The 16499-nt window shown below is 48.3% G+C and overlaps 1 protein-coding gene and 1 long non-coding RNA gene across 2 annotated transcripts in view; one reads left to right on the top strand and one right to left on the bottom strand.

Annotated features, from left to right (window-relative positions):
- LOC310829487 overlaps nucleotides 1-16499 on the top strand; it is a 122937-nt gene that overhangs the window by 79810 nt on the left and 26628 nt on the right. The gene's annotated exons all lie outside the window — the stretch shown is intronic.
- NUCB1 (nucleobindin 1) lies at nucleotides 1399-16458 on the bottom strand. Its single transcript, XM_083707940.1, has 13 exons — nucleotides 16300-16458; nucleotides 15149-15282; nucleotides 13801-13908; nucleotides 13122-13254; nucleotides 12338-12441; nucleotides 10425-10610; nucleotides 10207-10297; nucleotides 9184-9242; nucleotides 8537-8629; nucleotides 6120-6209; nucleotides 3766-3936; nucleotides 3350-3464; nucleotides 1399-2179 (listed from the first exon to the last, which is right to left on the bottom strand). Exons 2-13 carry the CDS (start codon nucleotides 15254-15256, stop codon nucleotides 2052-2054), a joined length of 1386 nt encoding a protein of 461 aa, XP_083564066.1. The 5' UTR covers nucleotides 15257-15282; nucleotides 16300-16458; the 3' UTR covers nucleotides 1399-2051.

Raw genomic sequence — 16499 nt, forward strand, 5'->3', positions numbered from 1 at the left:
TTGCCTGGAGCTGACGGAAGCAGGAGCCTGACATCTAAAGGGGGAACAGTCAACCCCTCTTCACAGGGAACTGTCACTCTGTGAGGGGAATAGAGGTCTCAACAACCCTCAGCAGCGTCCTTAACAAACTAACCTTCGCAAGATGCTTTGGGGGTCATTGAAAGTGGTGCAATGCTGCTTTACCTGTAGAGTGCAGGTGGGGCCTGGCCCTATGGTGCATTTCTAAATGGGGAGGGAGGGAAGGAAGGAAGGTGGCACATCGAAAGCAGATGCATGAAACCACAGGGCACATGAGACGCACGTGGGTGGAGCTCAGGAGCAGACTGCACAACTCAGGGAAGGAACAGGTTGCTCTCTGTCACACCCACATTATTTTCCATCCAAGGGGGAGAGTGCCTATGAAATGAGATAGTGGGTAAAGGCTACTCACCTGGGCACGTGATGGCAGCTGGCACAGGACTGCGCTTTGGCCCATTTAAACAGGCCACATACAACATGCTAGACAGATAACGTAAGGATTTGTATAACTTTACAATATGCAGAGAATAATATGGGCTGAGAAATCAGAAAGGAGCTGAGGGAAGTCTCTGGGGGAGGGGGGGAGGGTTTGAGGGGGGGAAGGGGAAAAATAATGAATATGATAGGTTTTGATATGTTGAAATTGCTAATAAAAACATTTTTAAAAAATAAACAAGCCACATACAAGCCTTCCCTCTGTCCAAATTGCGTGCAGGGGACATGCCAAAGAGTTTCGACCCCTGACATTTTGCAACCCTTTCCAAAGTCTTGCTGCACCGGACCCCAGTTCCTGCCTTCGTTTCTGCCCCCTCCATGGTCCTGCTGCTGCAGGAAGCGGTTGCACAGAGAGGAGGCCTCTTAAGAAGTGACTGCGGATAAATGCTCTGCCTGCATTTACCACATGACCACTCAGAAACGACGGGGGCCCAGGTACAGCTCAATGGTTACAGCAACCGCTTTGCATGCACGAGGTCTTGGGTTCAATCCCTGTCATCTCCAGGGAGGGTTGGGAGAGATCCCCCTGCCTGGAATGCTGCTGCCTGTCCGTGCAGACACTGCTGAGCTAGATGAGCCAATGGTCTGACTCAGTACAAGGCAACTTTCTAGATTCCATGTGGAGGTCAGGATGCAACCACTGGCATGGAGGGGGTGTGTGGCCAGGGTGGATATACACACACATCTACACAGTTTATTTATTGTAAAGTAAGGATGGCTCAACCTCCGCCTGGGGCCCCCGACTGATACTGACACAGACTCAGAGCAATTTTTGCTGTTCCTTCCCTTAAGACCCCACCGCACACAGTGGGACTTTCTCAGAAGTATGTGCATTGAGATAAGTTCCTACAGAAGGAAGCAAGAGAAGCCACTGGAAATCAGACGTGTTTTGAGAGCTTTATTTAAATACAAGGGCCCAAATAATTAAAAATAAAAAAGGTCAACACTGCAATCCCATTATAAAGGAATCAACTTTTGAAAAGGAGGAAGGTAGTGGCCCGAGTCTACAATACTGACATCAGCAAGAGAGACATCATGTCCCCCAACCCTGTTGATTTCCCCCCCCCAGTGCATCCAGGAACATAGTAGAAAATGACCAGGGCAGGTGTGGTGCTGGTCTCTCGCTCAGTTTCTTCTCCCTCCCTCTGCTCATCTTCCATGGCAAACGCTCCTCCACCTCCCTCATTAGAGCCCTGCTAAGGACTCCCTCAGAGGCTCATTGTGGCTAGAGAGAAGCAGAGAGCCCCGATCAGTTAAATTAAAAAAAGGGGAGGATTTATGTGTGTGCGTTGTTGTTTTTTAACAGCTCCCATACCTATTTTCTCTTGTGTGCGACCAGAAGAGGAGTGGGCAGAGATTGGTTAAGGGGCAGGGCTTCCATTCAAGACTCTTCCCACAGTTTTCTGCGATAGGAGAGATCTCTTGCCTATTCCCTTTGCCCATGGTACCGGGGAAAGTTTGGATTTGGGAGCTCCAGGTGCAAAGGGGATGGGGAAACAAGAGGAAAAGGCAACCCTAATTCCCCACAACCACGCCCATCAGTGCTCCACAGGATCCGCGTGATGCTGTTGGTTCTGGAGAGGTTCCACCTGGTTCTGCAGGGCAGGAGCATCCGGCAACGCAGGGCCTCCGGCACGGGACTCGGGTGGAGGAGGAGGTGTTTGGTCTGGGGGGAAAGGAGAAGACAAGAGCGTGGAGCTGTTGTCATCAACAGGACTTCACTTGCCTCTGAAAGAGCATGGGAATCCTGTTCCTCCCTTTCGCTTGCCCTCCTGGCGCAGGTGCCCACAACACAGGTTTAGATGGATCCACCTGCCATGCATGGTGCCACCCTCTGGAGAGGGTACAGAAGTGACCAGCCCTCTTCGAAAATTTGAAGCTGCAGGCAGAGATCATCCTGGCAGCTACATGGGGACATCCCTCCCTCCTTCCCCAGCATCAGTGGCTGGTGGAGACTGCAAAGAATCCAGGGCGCCATGGCCAGGCAAGCCTCCCCCCCCCACCCCGCACTCTCCTGCTATGGGGAAAGGCCGTAACTCAGTGGTAGAGCAACTGCTTTGAATGCAGAAGGTCCCAGGTTCACTTCCCAACTTTTCCATACAGTGGTACCTCAGGTTACATACGCTTCAGGTTACAGACTCCGCTAACCCAGAAATAGTACCTCGGGTTACGAACTTTGCTTCAGGATGAGAACAGAAATCGGGCTCCGGCGGCGCGGCGGCAGCGGGAAGCCCCATTAGCTAAAGTGGTGCTTCAGGTTAGGAACAGTTTCAGGTTAAGAACGGACCTCTGGAACGAATTAAGTATTTAACCCGAGGTACCACTGTATTGGACTGGGAATGTTCCCTCTCTGGAACCCAGGAGAACTACTGCCAGACATTATAAACAGTTCTGAAGCCAGTTTTACTTGTGATTTAATTTAAACCCCCCCCCCCCGTTTATAGCCCACCTCTCCTCCAAGGGGCTCCAGGTGGCCTACATGATTCTCCCCCTCCCCATTTCATTGTCCACCACCCCCTCCGTGAGATGGGTTAGGCTCAGAGACAGGGACTAGCCCAAAGTCACCCAGCGAGTCCCATGGCTGAGTGGGGATTTGAAACCTGGTCTCCCCGGTCCTGGACCAACACTCTGGACACTTTGCCACACAGCTTCTGGTGTTTGGGAGCATATTTCGAAGTACTTTTTAAAGAGGCGGCTGAACTGCACTGCATACAGGCCCAGATCCTCGTCCCTTTCAAGAAAGCCCAGAGACCCCAGCTGCCAACCACTTTTCCTCTCTCAACGGACCAGATTCCCTTATTTTCCAAGAGAACCCAGGGGATACGGCTCCACCTACCTGCTGGGGCTGCGTGCGGCGGCTGGGCTTGGAACTTCAGTTCTCCATCAGGTCCAACGTGGGGTGCCTGCTCAGGCTGCTTTTGGGCTTTCCTCTGTTCCATCTGGAGCACAACCTGTAAGGAACGGGAAGCTGAGTGAGCTCACACACAAACCCTCAAAGTGCAATTGCATCCTGAAAACGGCATGCATGCAATTACAAAATGCTGGGACCTTTTCTGGTTTTGGTTTTTGCACATGTTCCCCCCATGCTTTGATCTTCTTGCAGAAGAAAGGGCTGCAACTGCACCCTTCTCGCCACACCAAAGCCCTTTCCCCTCTCGGTTAACCTGTCTCCCAATCCGACTTCTCTCACCCAACAGCTATGCCACCCAACCAAATGTCCACACACACCCCCCGCAACCTCGTGCTTCCCACCTGCTGAAATTCCTTCTTCTGGGCATCAAGCTCCACCTGCCGCTGCTGCAGTTCCTGGTGCTGCTGGCGAAGCTGCTCGGCTTGCCGGCCTAACTCCACCTGCTGGGCCGCCAGCTCTGCCTCAAAGCGCTGAAGCTCGGCTTCCGAGTACACTTGGGTCTCTTCCACAGTCTGGATGGGGGAAGAAGTGAGAAACAGAGTGGCTGGCTTAACTGACGAGAGAGATAGTTGAATCTGGGAGCTCTTTTAGGTCACGTGACATGGACTTGGTCCAACACAGAACGAAGGGTGATAGCGGTGGTGATTGTGTATGTAGGCAACTCCCCATTGATGCAGGGGTCACGTTCCGAGGCAGCGCATGTTTAAGTGAAATTGTGTATATTGGGAAAATCATTGAAAGAGCCTGCCTGCAAACACCCTCTAAACCAGGCTTCCTCAAACTCAGCCCTCCAGAGGTTTTTTGAGACTACAATTCCCATTATCCCTGACCACTGGTCCTGCTAGCTAGGGATTATGGGAGTTGTAGGTCAAAAAACATCTGGAGGGCCGAGTTTCCTCTGGAAACTCTTGAAAACCCCCCAAATACACCAAACTCTCCACCGCAATCACTCCCTTAAAACCTCCTTTCTCAAATTCCAACTCTCCGCAGGCCTCAAAGGTTGGTGCAAAGGCTCCTGGGATTGCACTCGCAAAGGCTTGTGGGATTGCTAAATGTGGTTTTTCATGCCATTTTGTTCCACTTCTGGGGTGTGCAAGTAGCACATGCCTCGAATGTGCCTAAGTGGGGAGTTGCCTGTAATATGGATCAAAGTACCTCTCTTGCAGATTTCACAAATACCAAGGCTTAAGCAGAGGGGGCTGGCCCATTGGGGCAAACGGGGCACTGCCCCACCAACCTCAATCTGTCCAGGGGGAGGCGCTGCCTGTCAGCTTCCTCTCCCTCCTCAGCTTCAGGGTTGCTGTGATAGAACTCAACAGGGAAGATGAGGATGGGAACAAACAGAGCACAAACTCCACTAGTCTCTGGCTCTTGGGCCCACTGCCTTCCACCCCACCAGCCCCAATGGGCACCGGCAGCTACTGGGCTTATGTTCCCATGGCTGGAACAAGTACCCACTGAAGAATACTGTTATAGCCCCTAAAAGGCTGCTGCTGCAAAAATGAAAGGTTCTGAGCATTTTTGCTCAACAAATAAAAATGTACTGTAATCAAGCTGAGGGGCGAGAATCAGAAATGGCCACACAAGGTTGCTGGCTTCGTAGTTATGCTGCATATTGAAACTGCTTTATAAAGTTGCAAAAACAACTGTCAGATCTAATAAAGCAATCAGTTTAATTTTTTGAAATCCTGCAAGAAACTGAGCAATTTATAGAAAACTCTCCTAACATACATAGGGCAGGAAAAACCAGTCACCTTCATTTATCATTTAAAAACATATTCTGCCCCAATCTTTTTTTTTAATTGCATGGCTTCAAATCATTTGACACATTTTTTTATTAAAAAAGCTTGAAACAACCTTTACCTTTAAAAACACCAGAACCTTGAGGCTTAGGGCCATCAAAGACAGCCAAGGAAAAGTCAGCACGTTTTGACAATGAAACTGAAATGTTGTTTTCTTGACTCCGAAGTCTCTCACAAAATCAATTTTCAAAAATTCCCACACTATAGCGAAGGAATCGGATCAGGGACAGTAGGCCCTCTTGATACACAGCCCCAAACAATTTAAGACAAGTCTCCTTCCACGCCAAGGAAATTAGCTTGCCTCAAGCAAAGACAGATGATTTGCTTTTTAGAAACTTCACATGCATGCAGCAAGATTGACCTAGTTTCAGAGAGTGTGTTAGATTTGTCTGCTCCTGGCCTAGGGATGGGCAGACCTTATTTAACCAGAGGGGCTCACTCCCTCAAGGGCAACCTTGCATCATGCCAGTAGTGGGTGTGGCCATAGGCAAAGGTGGGTGTGGCCAGAACCAAAATGGGTGTGGCTAATGATCTGACTCTTTACCTTTGTATAGCAGGCTACATTCCAGGTCTGCCAAACCCAGACTTCTCTAAGCACCTACCCACCTAAATTCATCCTTACATATCCAAGGCATAATCACAGTTCCAATGGCAGGTTTCAGACAGGGAAAAGCACTTGGAACTAGGCTAGAACAAGTGTTTGGCCCATGGAGAGTCCCAGGGCTTGAGAGAGAGAGAGAGAGAGAGAGAGAGATAATTTCTGGCCCCTGCAACTGAGGTGCCCCACACCCCTGGCCTGCAATCTGCTACTAGTGACCTGCATCCTTGATCCTTGTTAGCAGACATTCGGAATCTTTTTTGCACAGCAATCTCCCCTCCACAAACCCACACACCTCCCATCCGTCGGCTTCGTTGAATTCCTTCTTCTGAGTGGATTTGAGGAACTCTTCCAGAGTCACCAGGCGGTCTTTGTTAAGGTCCACCTGCAAGAAGATAAGTTGTGAACTGACCACAGAAATCTGCCTGAGCCTTCAATCCCTCTATTAGGCCTTCAATCCCTTTATTAGGCCTCAATCTATTTCAGCCCCTCCCTGCTTTTCTGACATTTCCCCCTCCAAGCCTGTTGGTGCCTCAGAAATTTGCAGCGTATGAGTTATGGGTCCTCCACCCTTCTCTCTTGACTCTGGGTCACTCCATACTTATACTGGCTACAGAACAACATGTCTTAAAGCTTTCACTTCTTAAAGAAAATAATGAGCAAGCTTCTAGCCTCGTTTGCTATGAAACAGACTTGGAAGTAAATTTTGGATATCTATATGCTGCATTTCTGCACCCACAGAAAAAAAAAAACCCTCATCTTAATGTTACAACAGGCCCCAATTCAAATCAACATAGAATTATAAATAAACAAAACCAATCACCACAAACCTGACAATAAAACCTACAAAAACAGAAGCAAGTAGATGACAATAAGCAGGAGCAGGACAGGACAAACAACTGCTTTCCCCACAAAGGCTTTTCTAGAAAGGAAAGACTTGACTTGCCCTTAGGAGGAGGGGAGAACCCACACAAACCTCCCTGTGGAGGGAATTCCATAGGCTGGGCGCCACTACCAAAAAGGCCGCGTCTCCATTTCAGCCTTAGCAAATCTGGAAGTCATCAGGTTGGCTAACTTCCCATCACCCCCAACCTGGAGGGCACCAGGTTGGCAAAAGCTGCTCTCGTTAACAATCCTCCTCACATCAAAAGGTGGGGAAAGCAGAAACAGAGCCCCAGTGATGAGTCAAGCTGGTAAACATTCAGAACAGAACAGCCTTCCCCCAGTCTTGGGTCCTCAGGTGGGAGGGCGACATCAGGTTGGGGGAAGTTCCAGTCATCTATTCTTGATACTTGGAAAAATACCAAGGTGTAGATGACACCAGCTGACAGGAACAATACGCAGAAAGATCTCAGAAGCCAAATGTGTGGGAGAGAAAAGGGAAAGCCAGTACACACACACACACACACACACAAATAAACACTCAGGCTCTGCCACCCACATATTTCCTGAAGTCAGTCTCTTTCTGCACAACCTCTCAGGGGAAAGGAAACGTGTGGTCTGGCCCTTTCAACCACTCTGGTAGTGAAAGGATGTTAACTGGAGGGAAGCAGTTCAGTCCTCCTCCGCTCCAGTTGCAAGCTGCTTCCGTCACTATAGACGGCCAATGTTTTCTGTGCTTGCTGCACATTAGCAGAGATTCAATGACCTCGCTTGCTGCCTCCCTTCCATTTCCAGCAACTCCCATCAGCCCCAAGGATGAGTGAAGAGATGTGAAGAGTTCAAAAAAAACACCTGGAGGCTGGCAATGAGTTCTGCCACCCCTGTTGTGGTCTCTTTTAGTGTTCACCCTCACCCACAAATTCTGGGGTTTGGGTATTTTTTTATTTTTGGCAAAGCTTTCTACTAAGATGAGTCTTCTAGACATCCCAGATCAGTACAGTGGTACCTCGGGTTACATACGCTTCAGGTTACATGCGCTTCAGGTTACAGACTCTGCTAACCCAGAAATAGTACCTCGGGTTAAGAACTTTGCTTCAGGATGAGAACAGAAATCGTGCTCTGGCAGTGGCAGCAGAGGCCCCATTAGCTAAAGTGGTGCTTCAGGTTAAGAACAGTTTCAGGTTAAGAACGGACCTCCGGGACGAATTAAGTACGTAACCAGAGGTACCACTGTACTGTGAATGAGCAGAGGCAACACCACAAAGCATAAACTGTGGAACTCGCTTCCATAGGACATTACGCACAAGAACCCTGTACGGTAGGGCCATGCTGCAGGCAATAGGCTGGGCTGAGAGACAGTAAGCCGGATTGCAACTCCCACAGACTGTGACTGCTGGGGCTGAGGGTCATTGGGGCAGACCAAAAATCAGGAGGGCGGTAAGTTGGAGGAAAGGTACATTAAGTCCTCCCACCAACGACAACAGGCTGTGGAAACTTGGCACCTCACTCTCAGCTGATACGCTAGCACTGTGGATTGCTTTACCACCAGCAGCCTTAAAAAAACAAGCCAAAGAGGCAGCGTGGTGCAGTGGTTAGCGTTGGGACAAGGACCTGGGAGAGCAGGGTTCAAGTCCCTACTCGGCCATGAAGCTCGCCAGGGCTAACCAGCCTCGTGGGGATAGAACAGAAAGGGAAAGAAGCAAGTGTTTCACTGGGAGAAAAGCTGGGGTGTCATAATAAGCGTGTCTCGCAGGTGGACTCCCCCTTGCCTTCTCTGATCGCAGGAGCAATGGCACTGTATTGCCCTCTAAGTCTGGCCCAGATGCTTACATTGTGCATGACATGCTCTCGCATGCGCAGCCGCTCCTCCTCCATTTCTAACATGTCGTCCTCTTCGTTCCGGGGGTCGTATACCTTCTCCAGCTGCAAAGTGGGGAACAAGGGCAAGGTGAGAGGCTAAGAAGTCCTGTTGTGCTCATCTCCCTTCTCTACCCCGAGGAACCTCTTCCCCACAAAAATGGTCCAAGGGTCCTAAATCTCGGGCACATAGGAAGCTTCCTCCTACCCCATCAGACCACGGGTCTACTTAGCTTTGTCTACACTGGACTGCCGGGACGCGGGTGGCGCTGTGGGTTAAACCACAGAGCCTAGGACTTGCCAATCAGAAGGTGGGCGGTTCGAATCCCCGTGACGGGGTGAGCTCCCGTTGCTCAGTCCCTGCTCCTGCTAACCTAGCAGTTCGAAAGCACGTCAAAGTGCAAGTAGATAAATAGGTACCACTCTGGCGGGAAGGTAAACGGCGTTTCCGTGCACTGCTCTGATTCGACAGAATCAGCTTAGCCGTGCTGGCCACATGACCCGGAAGCTGTACACCGGCTCCCTCGGCCAATAAAGTGAGATGAGCGCCGCAACCCCAGAGTCAGTCACGACTGGACCTAATGGTCAGGGGTCCATTTACCTTTAGGCAGAGAGCTTACCTCCTTAGTGAAGAGAGCCTCCAGTTCCTGCTCATCTAGAACTCCATCACTATTTGTGTCTGAGGGGGGAAAGTAAGGAAGATAGAGTTAGACCTAGGCAAGACTCCCTCTCTGTGTGTCCCCAATGAGAAATTATGGGAGAGCCAGTGGCCTGGTTTTGCACGTCACAATATTCCAGAGTTTGTCTTAAACCATGGTTTAATCACAAATATGCCCACCCCAGCCCCACACAAATTATGGCCTGTCATGTCACCTACAGCCTAGGCTGTGCCTTGTTTCCTTCAAACAACATGGTGGGCTACCAATTAATCCAAGAACAAGCCTTAAATTTATTTCTGGCCTTATTGCACGTGGCGGGTTAGAAAAAAACTATGCTCTGGGTTTGAACAACATTACAGCCAAAAGAATGTGGCTTTGTCTGTTGTATGAACTAAGTTCAAGATTGTGTTTGTACATTACCCTGGGACCTTGCGGTGAAGGGAGAGTAATAAATCAGATCTAGAAAATAATGTGACTTGTTTGGGGCACATGTGGAGGTGAGGGAGAAGAGAGAAGCTGTGCAGGGACAGGGTGAGGCACGTTCAGAAATAAACCATGTTTTCAAGACTGTGGCCTAAATGGCCTCTGTCCTGTATACTTGAAGGAACGTCTCCACCCCCATTGTTCAGCCCACACATTGAGGTCCAACTCCGAGGGCCTTCTGGCAGTTTCTCCACTGTGAGAAGTGAAGTTACAGGCAACCAGGCAGAGGGCCTTCCCATCAGATGTCAAGGAGATAAATAACCATACAACTTTTAGAAGATCCCCAAAGGCAGCCCTGTATTGGGAGATTTTTAATGTTTGATGTTTTATTGTGTTTTTTTGTGTTGGAAGCCATCCAGAGCGGCTTCCAACTATTAAAAAATGTCACTAATCTACTGATCGTCAGCTAAACCTGTCAGCCCTCCACTGCTATAAACCAGAGCTCCCTTCAGGGAAGCAATGAAAGACAAATAGAGGAACACCTTTCCTCCCCCTCCTCACCGTGTAATTTGAAGAAAGTCTTGGGGTTGAACTCATTGGGGTCCAAGCCGTCGGTCTCCTGCCAGACCTCCTTGAGCTGATCACGGCTCCCCTGCATTGGGGTTACAGATGAGGCAATCAAGGCCAGTCAAAAGAAGTAATAGCTCCCATCTTTGCCTCCCACAGGAACACCCGCACGCCCTCCCCCCACAAAAAAACCCTAGAAGTGGTTCCCTTACCGGGACGTTGACCTTGGGATGCTCCTTGTGCTTCTTCTTGAGCGCTTCGAAATGCGCCTCCTCCTCCCGGCGCTTCTCCTCATCCAGAGATTTCAAGTACTCCCGGCGCTCGTGCTCCTTCATCATCTCATAGCGCTTGAACTCTTCGTGGTGAGCGGCATCGTAGTTCTCCAGGTCCTTAGTAGCCTGTGGGTGAAGAGGCAAGACAGATAGTGTCAACAGTGACAAAGTGTGGTGGGAGAGCTGGGACAAAAGCATTTCCTCCTGCTCTAACCCAGGATGCTCGAAGACGGATGCCTGAAGTCCCTGCAAAGCTCAAAGTAAACACAAGAATGTAAGGCGAGCTTGCTGGATCAGGCCAGTGATCCATCTAGTGCAGCATACACATACACAATTTTCACTTTTACAATTTTTTTCCCCTCATTTGCATTCACAAAAAATAAACAATCGTTGACTTCCCTCCTTTCCATGGTTCACTCTAATTATTTTCTGCTTTTGCATATTCTAATTAACGCCATATTAATTCTTTCTCATCTTCTCAACTTAATTTATACCGCTGAATTTACTCTAATCCTGCCAACGTTTTGTTTTCAATAACTCTTCAAATATTATACAAACGTTCTCCAATCTCCCTTAAACACTCTTTCCTCCTGATCTCTTATTCTGCTGGTTAAACTTGCTATTTCTGCATATTCCGCCAGCTTCGCCTGCCATTCTTCCTTCATTGGTACTGTTTCCTCCCTCCCATTTCTGAGCCTATACGATCCCGGCTGCCGTGGTTGCATATAGAAACAGATTCTTTAGAGACATCTGACTCAGTTATTAAAACAAGAGACTCCTAACTCCTCTCTCAGTTCTCTCAATAAACCACTGTAAGAATTGCAGCTCTATGAGGGGAATAAGGGACTCCTAACAACTTAATGAACTACAGTCACTCCCAGGATTCTTTGGGGAAAGCCACGAGTGTTTAAAGTGGTATAATACTGCTTTAAATGTATAGTGCACCGTCTTACTGAGCTAGACAGAGCTCAGACAGAATTGCACTAGGACTGCAAACTCAAAGGCTATTCTGGATTTGGGTGCTGCAACCCCACTTGATCTCAGACCTGCCATCCACCACCCATCCCTTGAGACCAAAAGTAGAATAGATTGGATACATATTAAAAATCTGGGTGTGCTGTGATTACTAAATGTACATGCACGTAACAAAAACACAGTATCTCCCATCCTGATCAGCCTGCCTTTCTTCAAAAGGGGATGAGCCGATAAAGAAAACACTTTACAGAAAAGCAGAGAAGCATTGTGGGGGTGGGAAGAGAGATTATCTTACTTCCTCGAACAAACTGTGCATGAGAATTATTGTCTTGGCTCTCCTTCCAGAGGAATTGAATCCTCAACACAGGCAATTACCTCCAGTTTAATTCCCAAAGAATCGCTCTTTTTGTGGCTGTTTTCCTCCAGAGCATAAGGAAAGGGAAAAAACTTCACTCCTTTAAACAATATGGGGGAGGAGAAAACGACACACATGGCTGATCCCACACTGAACCACATGGAGCGTTAGGCAAAAGGCCTTGCTTTTAAACCAGTCACCCATACTTATAGATATTAATTAGCAAGTGAAGCTTTTTCCACCCTGGAGCAAAATGCAATCACCTGTTAATTGCCACGGCTCACACAGCTGTCAAAAAGTGCAGCAGCAGCAACAGAGGATGGTTGCTAAGTGGGAGATAAGACCCACTGCTGCCAACAAGGATGTCTTCTTGCACAGCACTTGAACCAGGCAGTTGTGTTACGTTGCACAAGTACGCTGTATGGACCAGGGTGAGGTGAGCAAACACCAGGGCATCAGCACACCAGAGGCTGACAAGAGAGCCACATCGATTTTGGTAAGAAATAAGGAAATTCAGACATACAGCTTGAATGAGCAACTCCAGATCCCGGGCTTCAAACGTGTGCTGGTTTTGAGGGTCCAGATGTTCGAACTGCTTCAGCAAAGAGAGGTGATCGACCTGTACATCTGGAGGGGGAGAGGAGTTTGCAGGGGAGAGGTTAAGGATGCTGGTTCACATCTGAAGCTCCAACAGGTCACAGAGAATGGGGATGAGGAGCCTGCACCCCTCCACAGGTTGTCGGGCTACAAATCCCATCAGCTCCAACCAACCTGGCCAAGGACAGCACACAGAAGGCAGCAGATCCCCCACCTTCCATTTAAGCCAATGGTTATTGGTCAGAACAACTGAAAATGGAACTTCCAGATTTTATCAGTTCCTGGTGACAACAGGGGATGGGGCTCACTATGAAGGCCTAACTCATGAGTCTCCTGAAAAGTAAGTGTGAGGGTGGGGAGACCAGGCTGGCTGCTGATGGACCAATCTAACAAGACCATTTTTATGGCTACATCTGAGGAAGCCCAGGCTGAAAATGCAACTAATAAGTAAGTGCAATAGGCTATCAGGAACAATTAATTCCTGATCAGGAGGGATATGTGTCCAAAGACCACTCAGTGTACACACACAAATTAACTCTGCATTGGCCCTGAACTTCTCATGCTGGAACCCAGATCTAACACAAACTATCCAAAATGCCACAGTCCCAACCACAAAATCAGGACCCCTGGACTCTCAGTACCTCCTATTTCTATTCCCCAAATCCCTCCAGGAGCCCCCACTCACACCACCCACTTCTGTCCCAGCTCACCTTGTTCCATGGTTGCATCCATCTTGGCCTTCAGAAGCATCCGAAGCCGGGAGACCTCTTGACGCTTCAATTCATCAAGTTTGGTGCGGACATGGTGGCTGACAAAGTCCAGCTCTTTGCTGAGTTTTCCGCTCTGAAAGAAGCCACAGATGGCAGAGGTTTTATTTATTATTAGTCATGCTAATTCCACCCTTCCTCCAAGGAACCCAATGCAGAACATGCATCTCATCCAATCTTCACAACAGCCTTATGAGATAGGATAGGCTGAGTGACAGCGATTGGAGTAAAGTCATCTAAGTGAGCTTTGGGATTTAAAGCAGGGGTGGGGAGCCTCCAGCCAAGGGGCCAGCCTTAGTCCACCGGGAGTCCAATTTGGCCCACCAGGCCATTTGGAAAAGCCATGCAAAGGATTTTGAGAGGTGGCCAAGGCTGTCATATTTGACCTGATAAGCGTCTTGTCCATGGAGTCAAAAAGGTTCCCCACCCTGATTTAAGGCCAGGTTTTCTCAGTCCAAGTTCAGCAAGTGAAGTGTTACCACACTGCAGGGCGCAAAAATCCAAATCCGGCTCCCAGGGAAGCCATATTTCACTATCCACCAAAACCAAAACCTCAGAATGTTGGCTAAAGAAGAAAACTATCTTGCTAGCACACATGACCACACAACATAGTCCAGATCACCTTGATGTCGTCTGCATTGGCTGCTTGGAGCTTTTCCCGGAAGTGCCCATCTGTTTCCAACACATTGATCACTTCTTGGAGATAGCGGTGATAATAGAGGCCTGTGTCCTGTGCAAAAGCAAGAGCAATGGGTCAGGGCAACCATCCGGGGAAGGGCTGTTGGCCAGAGGTAAAGTGTTTGCTCTCCATACATAAGGTTCTCCAATTTAGTCCCTGGGGTCTCCAGAGAAGGGGAACTGGGAGAGAGGCTTGGTTAGAGAAGATACAGAACTGGGCTTAATGGATTCAGAGGTCCAGTGCAACATAAGCCAACTCCACATGCTAACCATCACCATCGACAACAACAAGCAAGTGGAGAGTTGTAACAAAATTCTGCAGTGTGACATGCTCCTGCTCTTGCACCCCAAGATCCTTCAACTTCCTTATCACAATCAGTTCATAAATACTGTTGAGACCAACAGAAATTTTTGGTGCCATCTGGTCTCTGGCTGAGACGGAATCTGTAAATCTTCCCCTCCCTTTCACAACCTAAACTGCTCAAACTAGAGGCTTTATCCTTGAAAGATGGAAAAGATACAGTTTAAGAGAAAAATTCAATTAGTGACATATATATGGTGTGGGCTTCATCAAACTTTTGGGACAAAAATCAGCCACCCAGTCCTCCCTCTCTCTCTGAAATGAGAGATTATTCACTTCCACTAAAGTATGAAGTTCTCAATTTCCACAGCAAAACTATGTAAGAGCAAATCCAGCAACAAGATGGGACAAAAAACAACAAGCCCAGAGAGATGTTTTGCATGTTAAACACCTGAGATTTCATCTGAACCTATATTTAATTACGCACTGATTTAAAAGTTATCTGCTTTGTCTCATGACGAACCAAAACATTTTAAGAGCTAAGCTTCCATCCTTGAATTTATTTTATACCTACATAGTCACCAGATAACATGGGAAAACATCAATGACCTTAAATGTCCACTTCATGTTTTATAATCCCTCTTTACTCCATTTCCTATGATTTATTATATTTGTAGTTGTTTTTTTAATAAACCACTGCATTCCAGTTTGTTCAAGCAAAAATGAAATATTCCCTTTTCAGAGTTACAAGTAAAAAAATACCAGTTGATAAATGGAATGATTTCTGGTACTGGCTTGCAAAGAATAACATAAGCATTTCCTGTACTGAATCATAAATAAACACATTTATTCTAAAGTGGTAGGAGACTGGCTTCTGACTCTAAGTTCTGCTAACCAGGAGATAGGATAATGATGATAATATCACCAACCACCATTATACATTAGGGCACTACTCAAGAATACAGAGATGTTTAGGATTAGGATTCCTTACTGGTGCCTCAGGGGGAGTCTCCTCTTCTTGCTTCTCCTTGGGCCGTTCAATGGGCACACAGCTTGCCAACCCTAAAAGGGCAGCACTCAGAAGCCATGTCAGGTGCATTGCCTTGCGTGCCTGTCGCTGCGATCCTATGGAAACCGGGAAACACTACATTAGGAATGCAGAAATGGAATTCCCAAAAAGGAAGGAAATGGCAAGAGCAATCCTTTCTCCACACCTCCCCCCACCCTCAGGGCCAGATTGAGGTTTGATGAGGCCCTAAGCTACTGAAGGTAATGGGGCCCTTTATACGCCCAGCTGTCCTTTGTCAACAACAAATTGCCGCTGTTTTTTTGTGTTGAATATATGCTATATGGTAATTTATGGACCTAATAGGTATCTAAAGCCATTTGCACATAAAAAAATATGTATTTTATCAGAGTAATTGTTGAATTTATATTTTCGAAATGTACATCCAGTTTGTTTTTTCCTTTAAATTTTTTGGGGCTCCCAAGAGAGTGGAGCCCTAAGCTATAGCTTGTTTAGCTTATACGTAAATCCGGCACTGCCCACCTCAAAGGAAAGGCAAACATAAAAGTCCAGGAATGGGCAAGTTTGCACCACGTGGCAAATGCAAATCTGAAGTCCACAGACTGCGGCTGACTAGTGTAATTTGTTGCCAATGCCAAAGTTCAATACAGCACTTGAGAACAGTAGTAATAATAATAATAACAATAAAAGCCAGGAGCCCTAGAGCAAGTGCAGAGCAGTTCCTCACTTGCTATGCCCCCTCAACATATCTTGGATCAGGGGGCAGGGCTTGCAAGTCACAGAGCAAAGCTGTAATCCCCGACATTTCACAAGCCTCAAAGCACATCCCCAGCAGTCCCCGGAACCTAAATGCGGAGTGGGGAGAGCCTGAGCGGTGAGCTGCATCCCTTGACCTGGAAACCCCAATCCCTCCTGCCAGAGACGCCGAGGAGGCGGGCGGTGGTTGGGCGGCCAGCGAAATGCACTCTGGACATGCTCAAGAGGGCCGTTTTCCCCTCCTTTGTGATACTGTTCTGAACGTCGTAGGGCTAGAAGCCCCCGGCGTTGGCGACCCCCTAGCGCTTGGCCCTAGCGCCTGAAGCAAAGGTCCCGGCGCTGACCCTTCCGCGACTCACCTGAGTCCAAAGGTGCCTGCGACCGAACGTTCGGCCACCTTCTTCAGTCCGCTTCCTCTTTCCCAAGCAGGCCCCGCCCCTATATCTGCATGCCTAGCCACGCCCCCTCTCTAGTCCGGGCCTCGCCGGCTACGCCACCTTCGCTCTGTCACGTCCGGCGCTCTATTTGCGTCATGCCCCCACCTTCCAACCTCTTTTGC

This window comes from Podarcis gaigeae, assembly GCF_964106915.1.
Source record: "Podarcis gaigeae genome assembly, chromosome: 13".
NCBI classification, from domain to species: Eukaryota; Metazoa; Chordata; class Lepidosauria; order Squamata; family Lacertidae; genus Podarcis; species Podarcis gaigeae.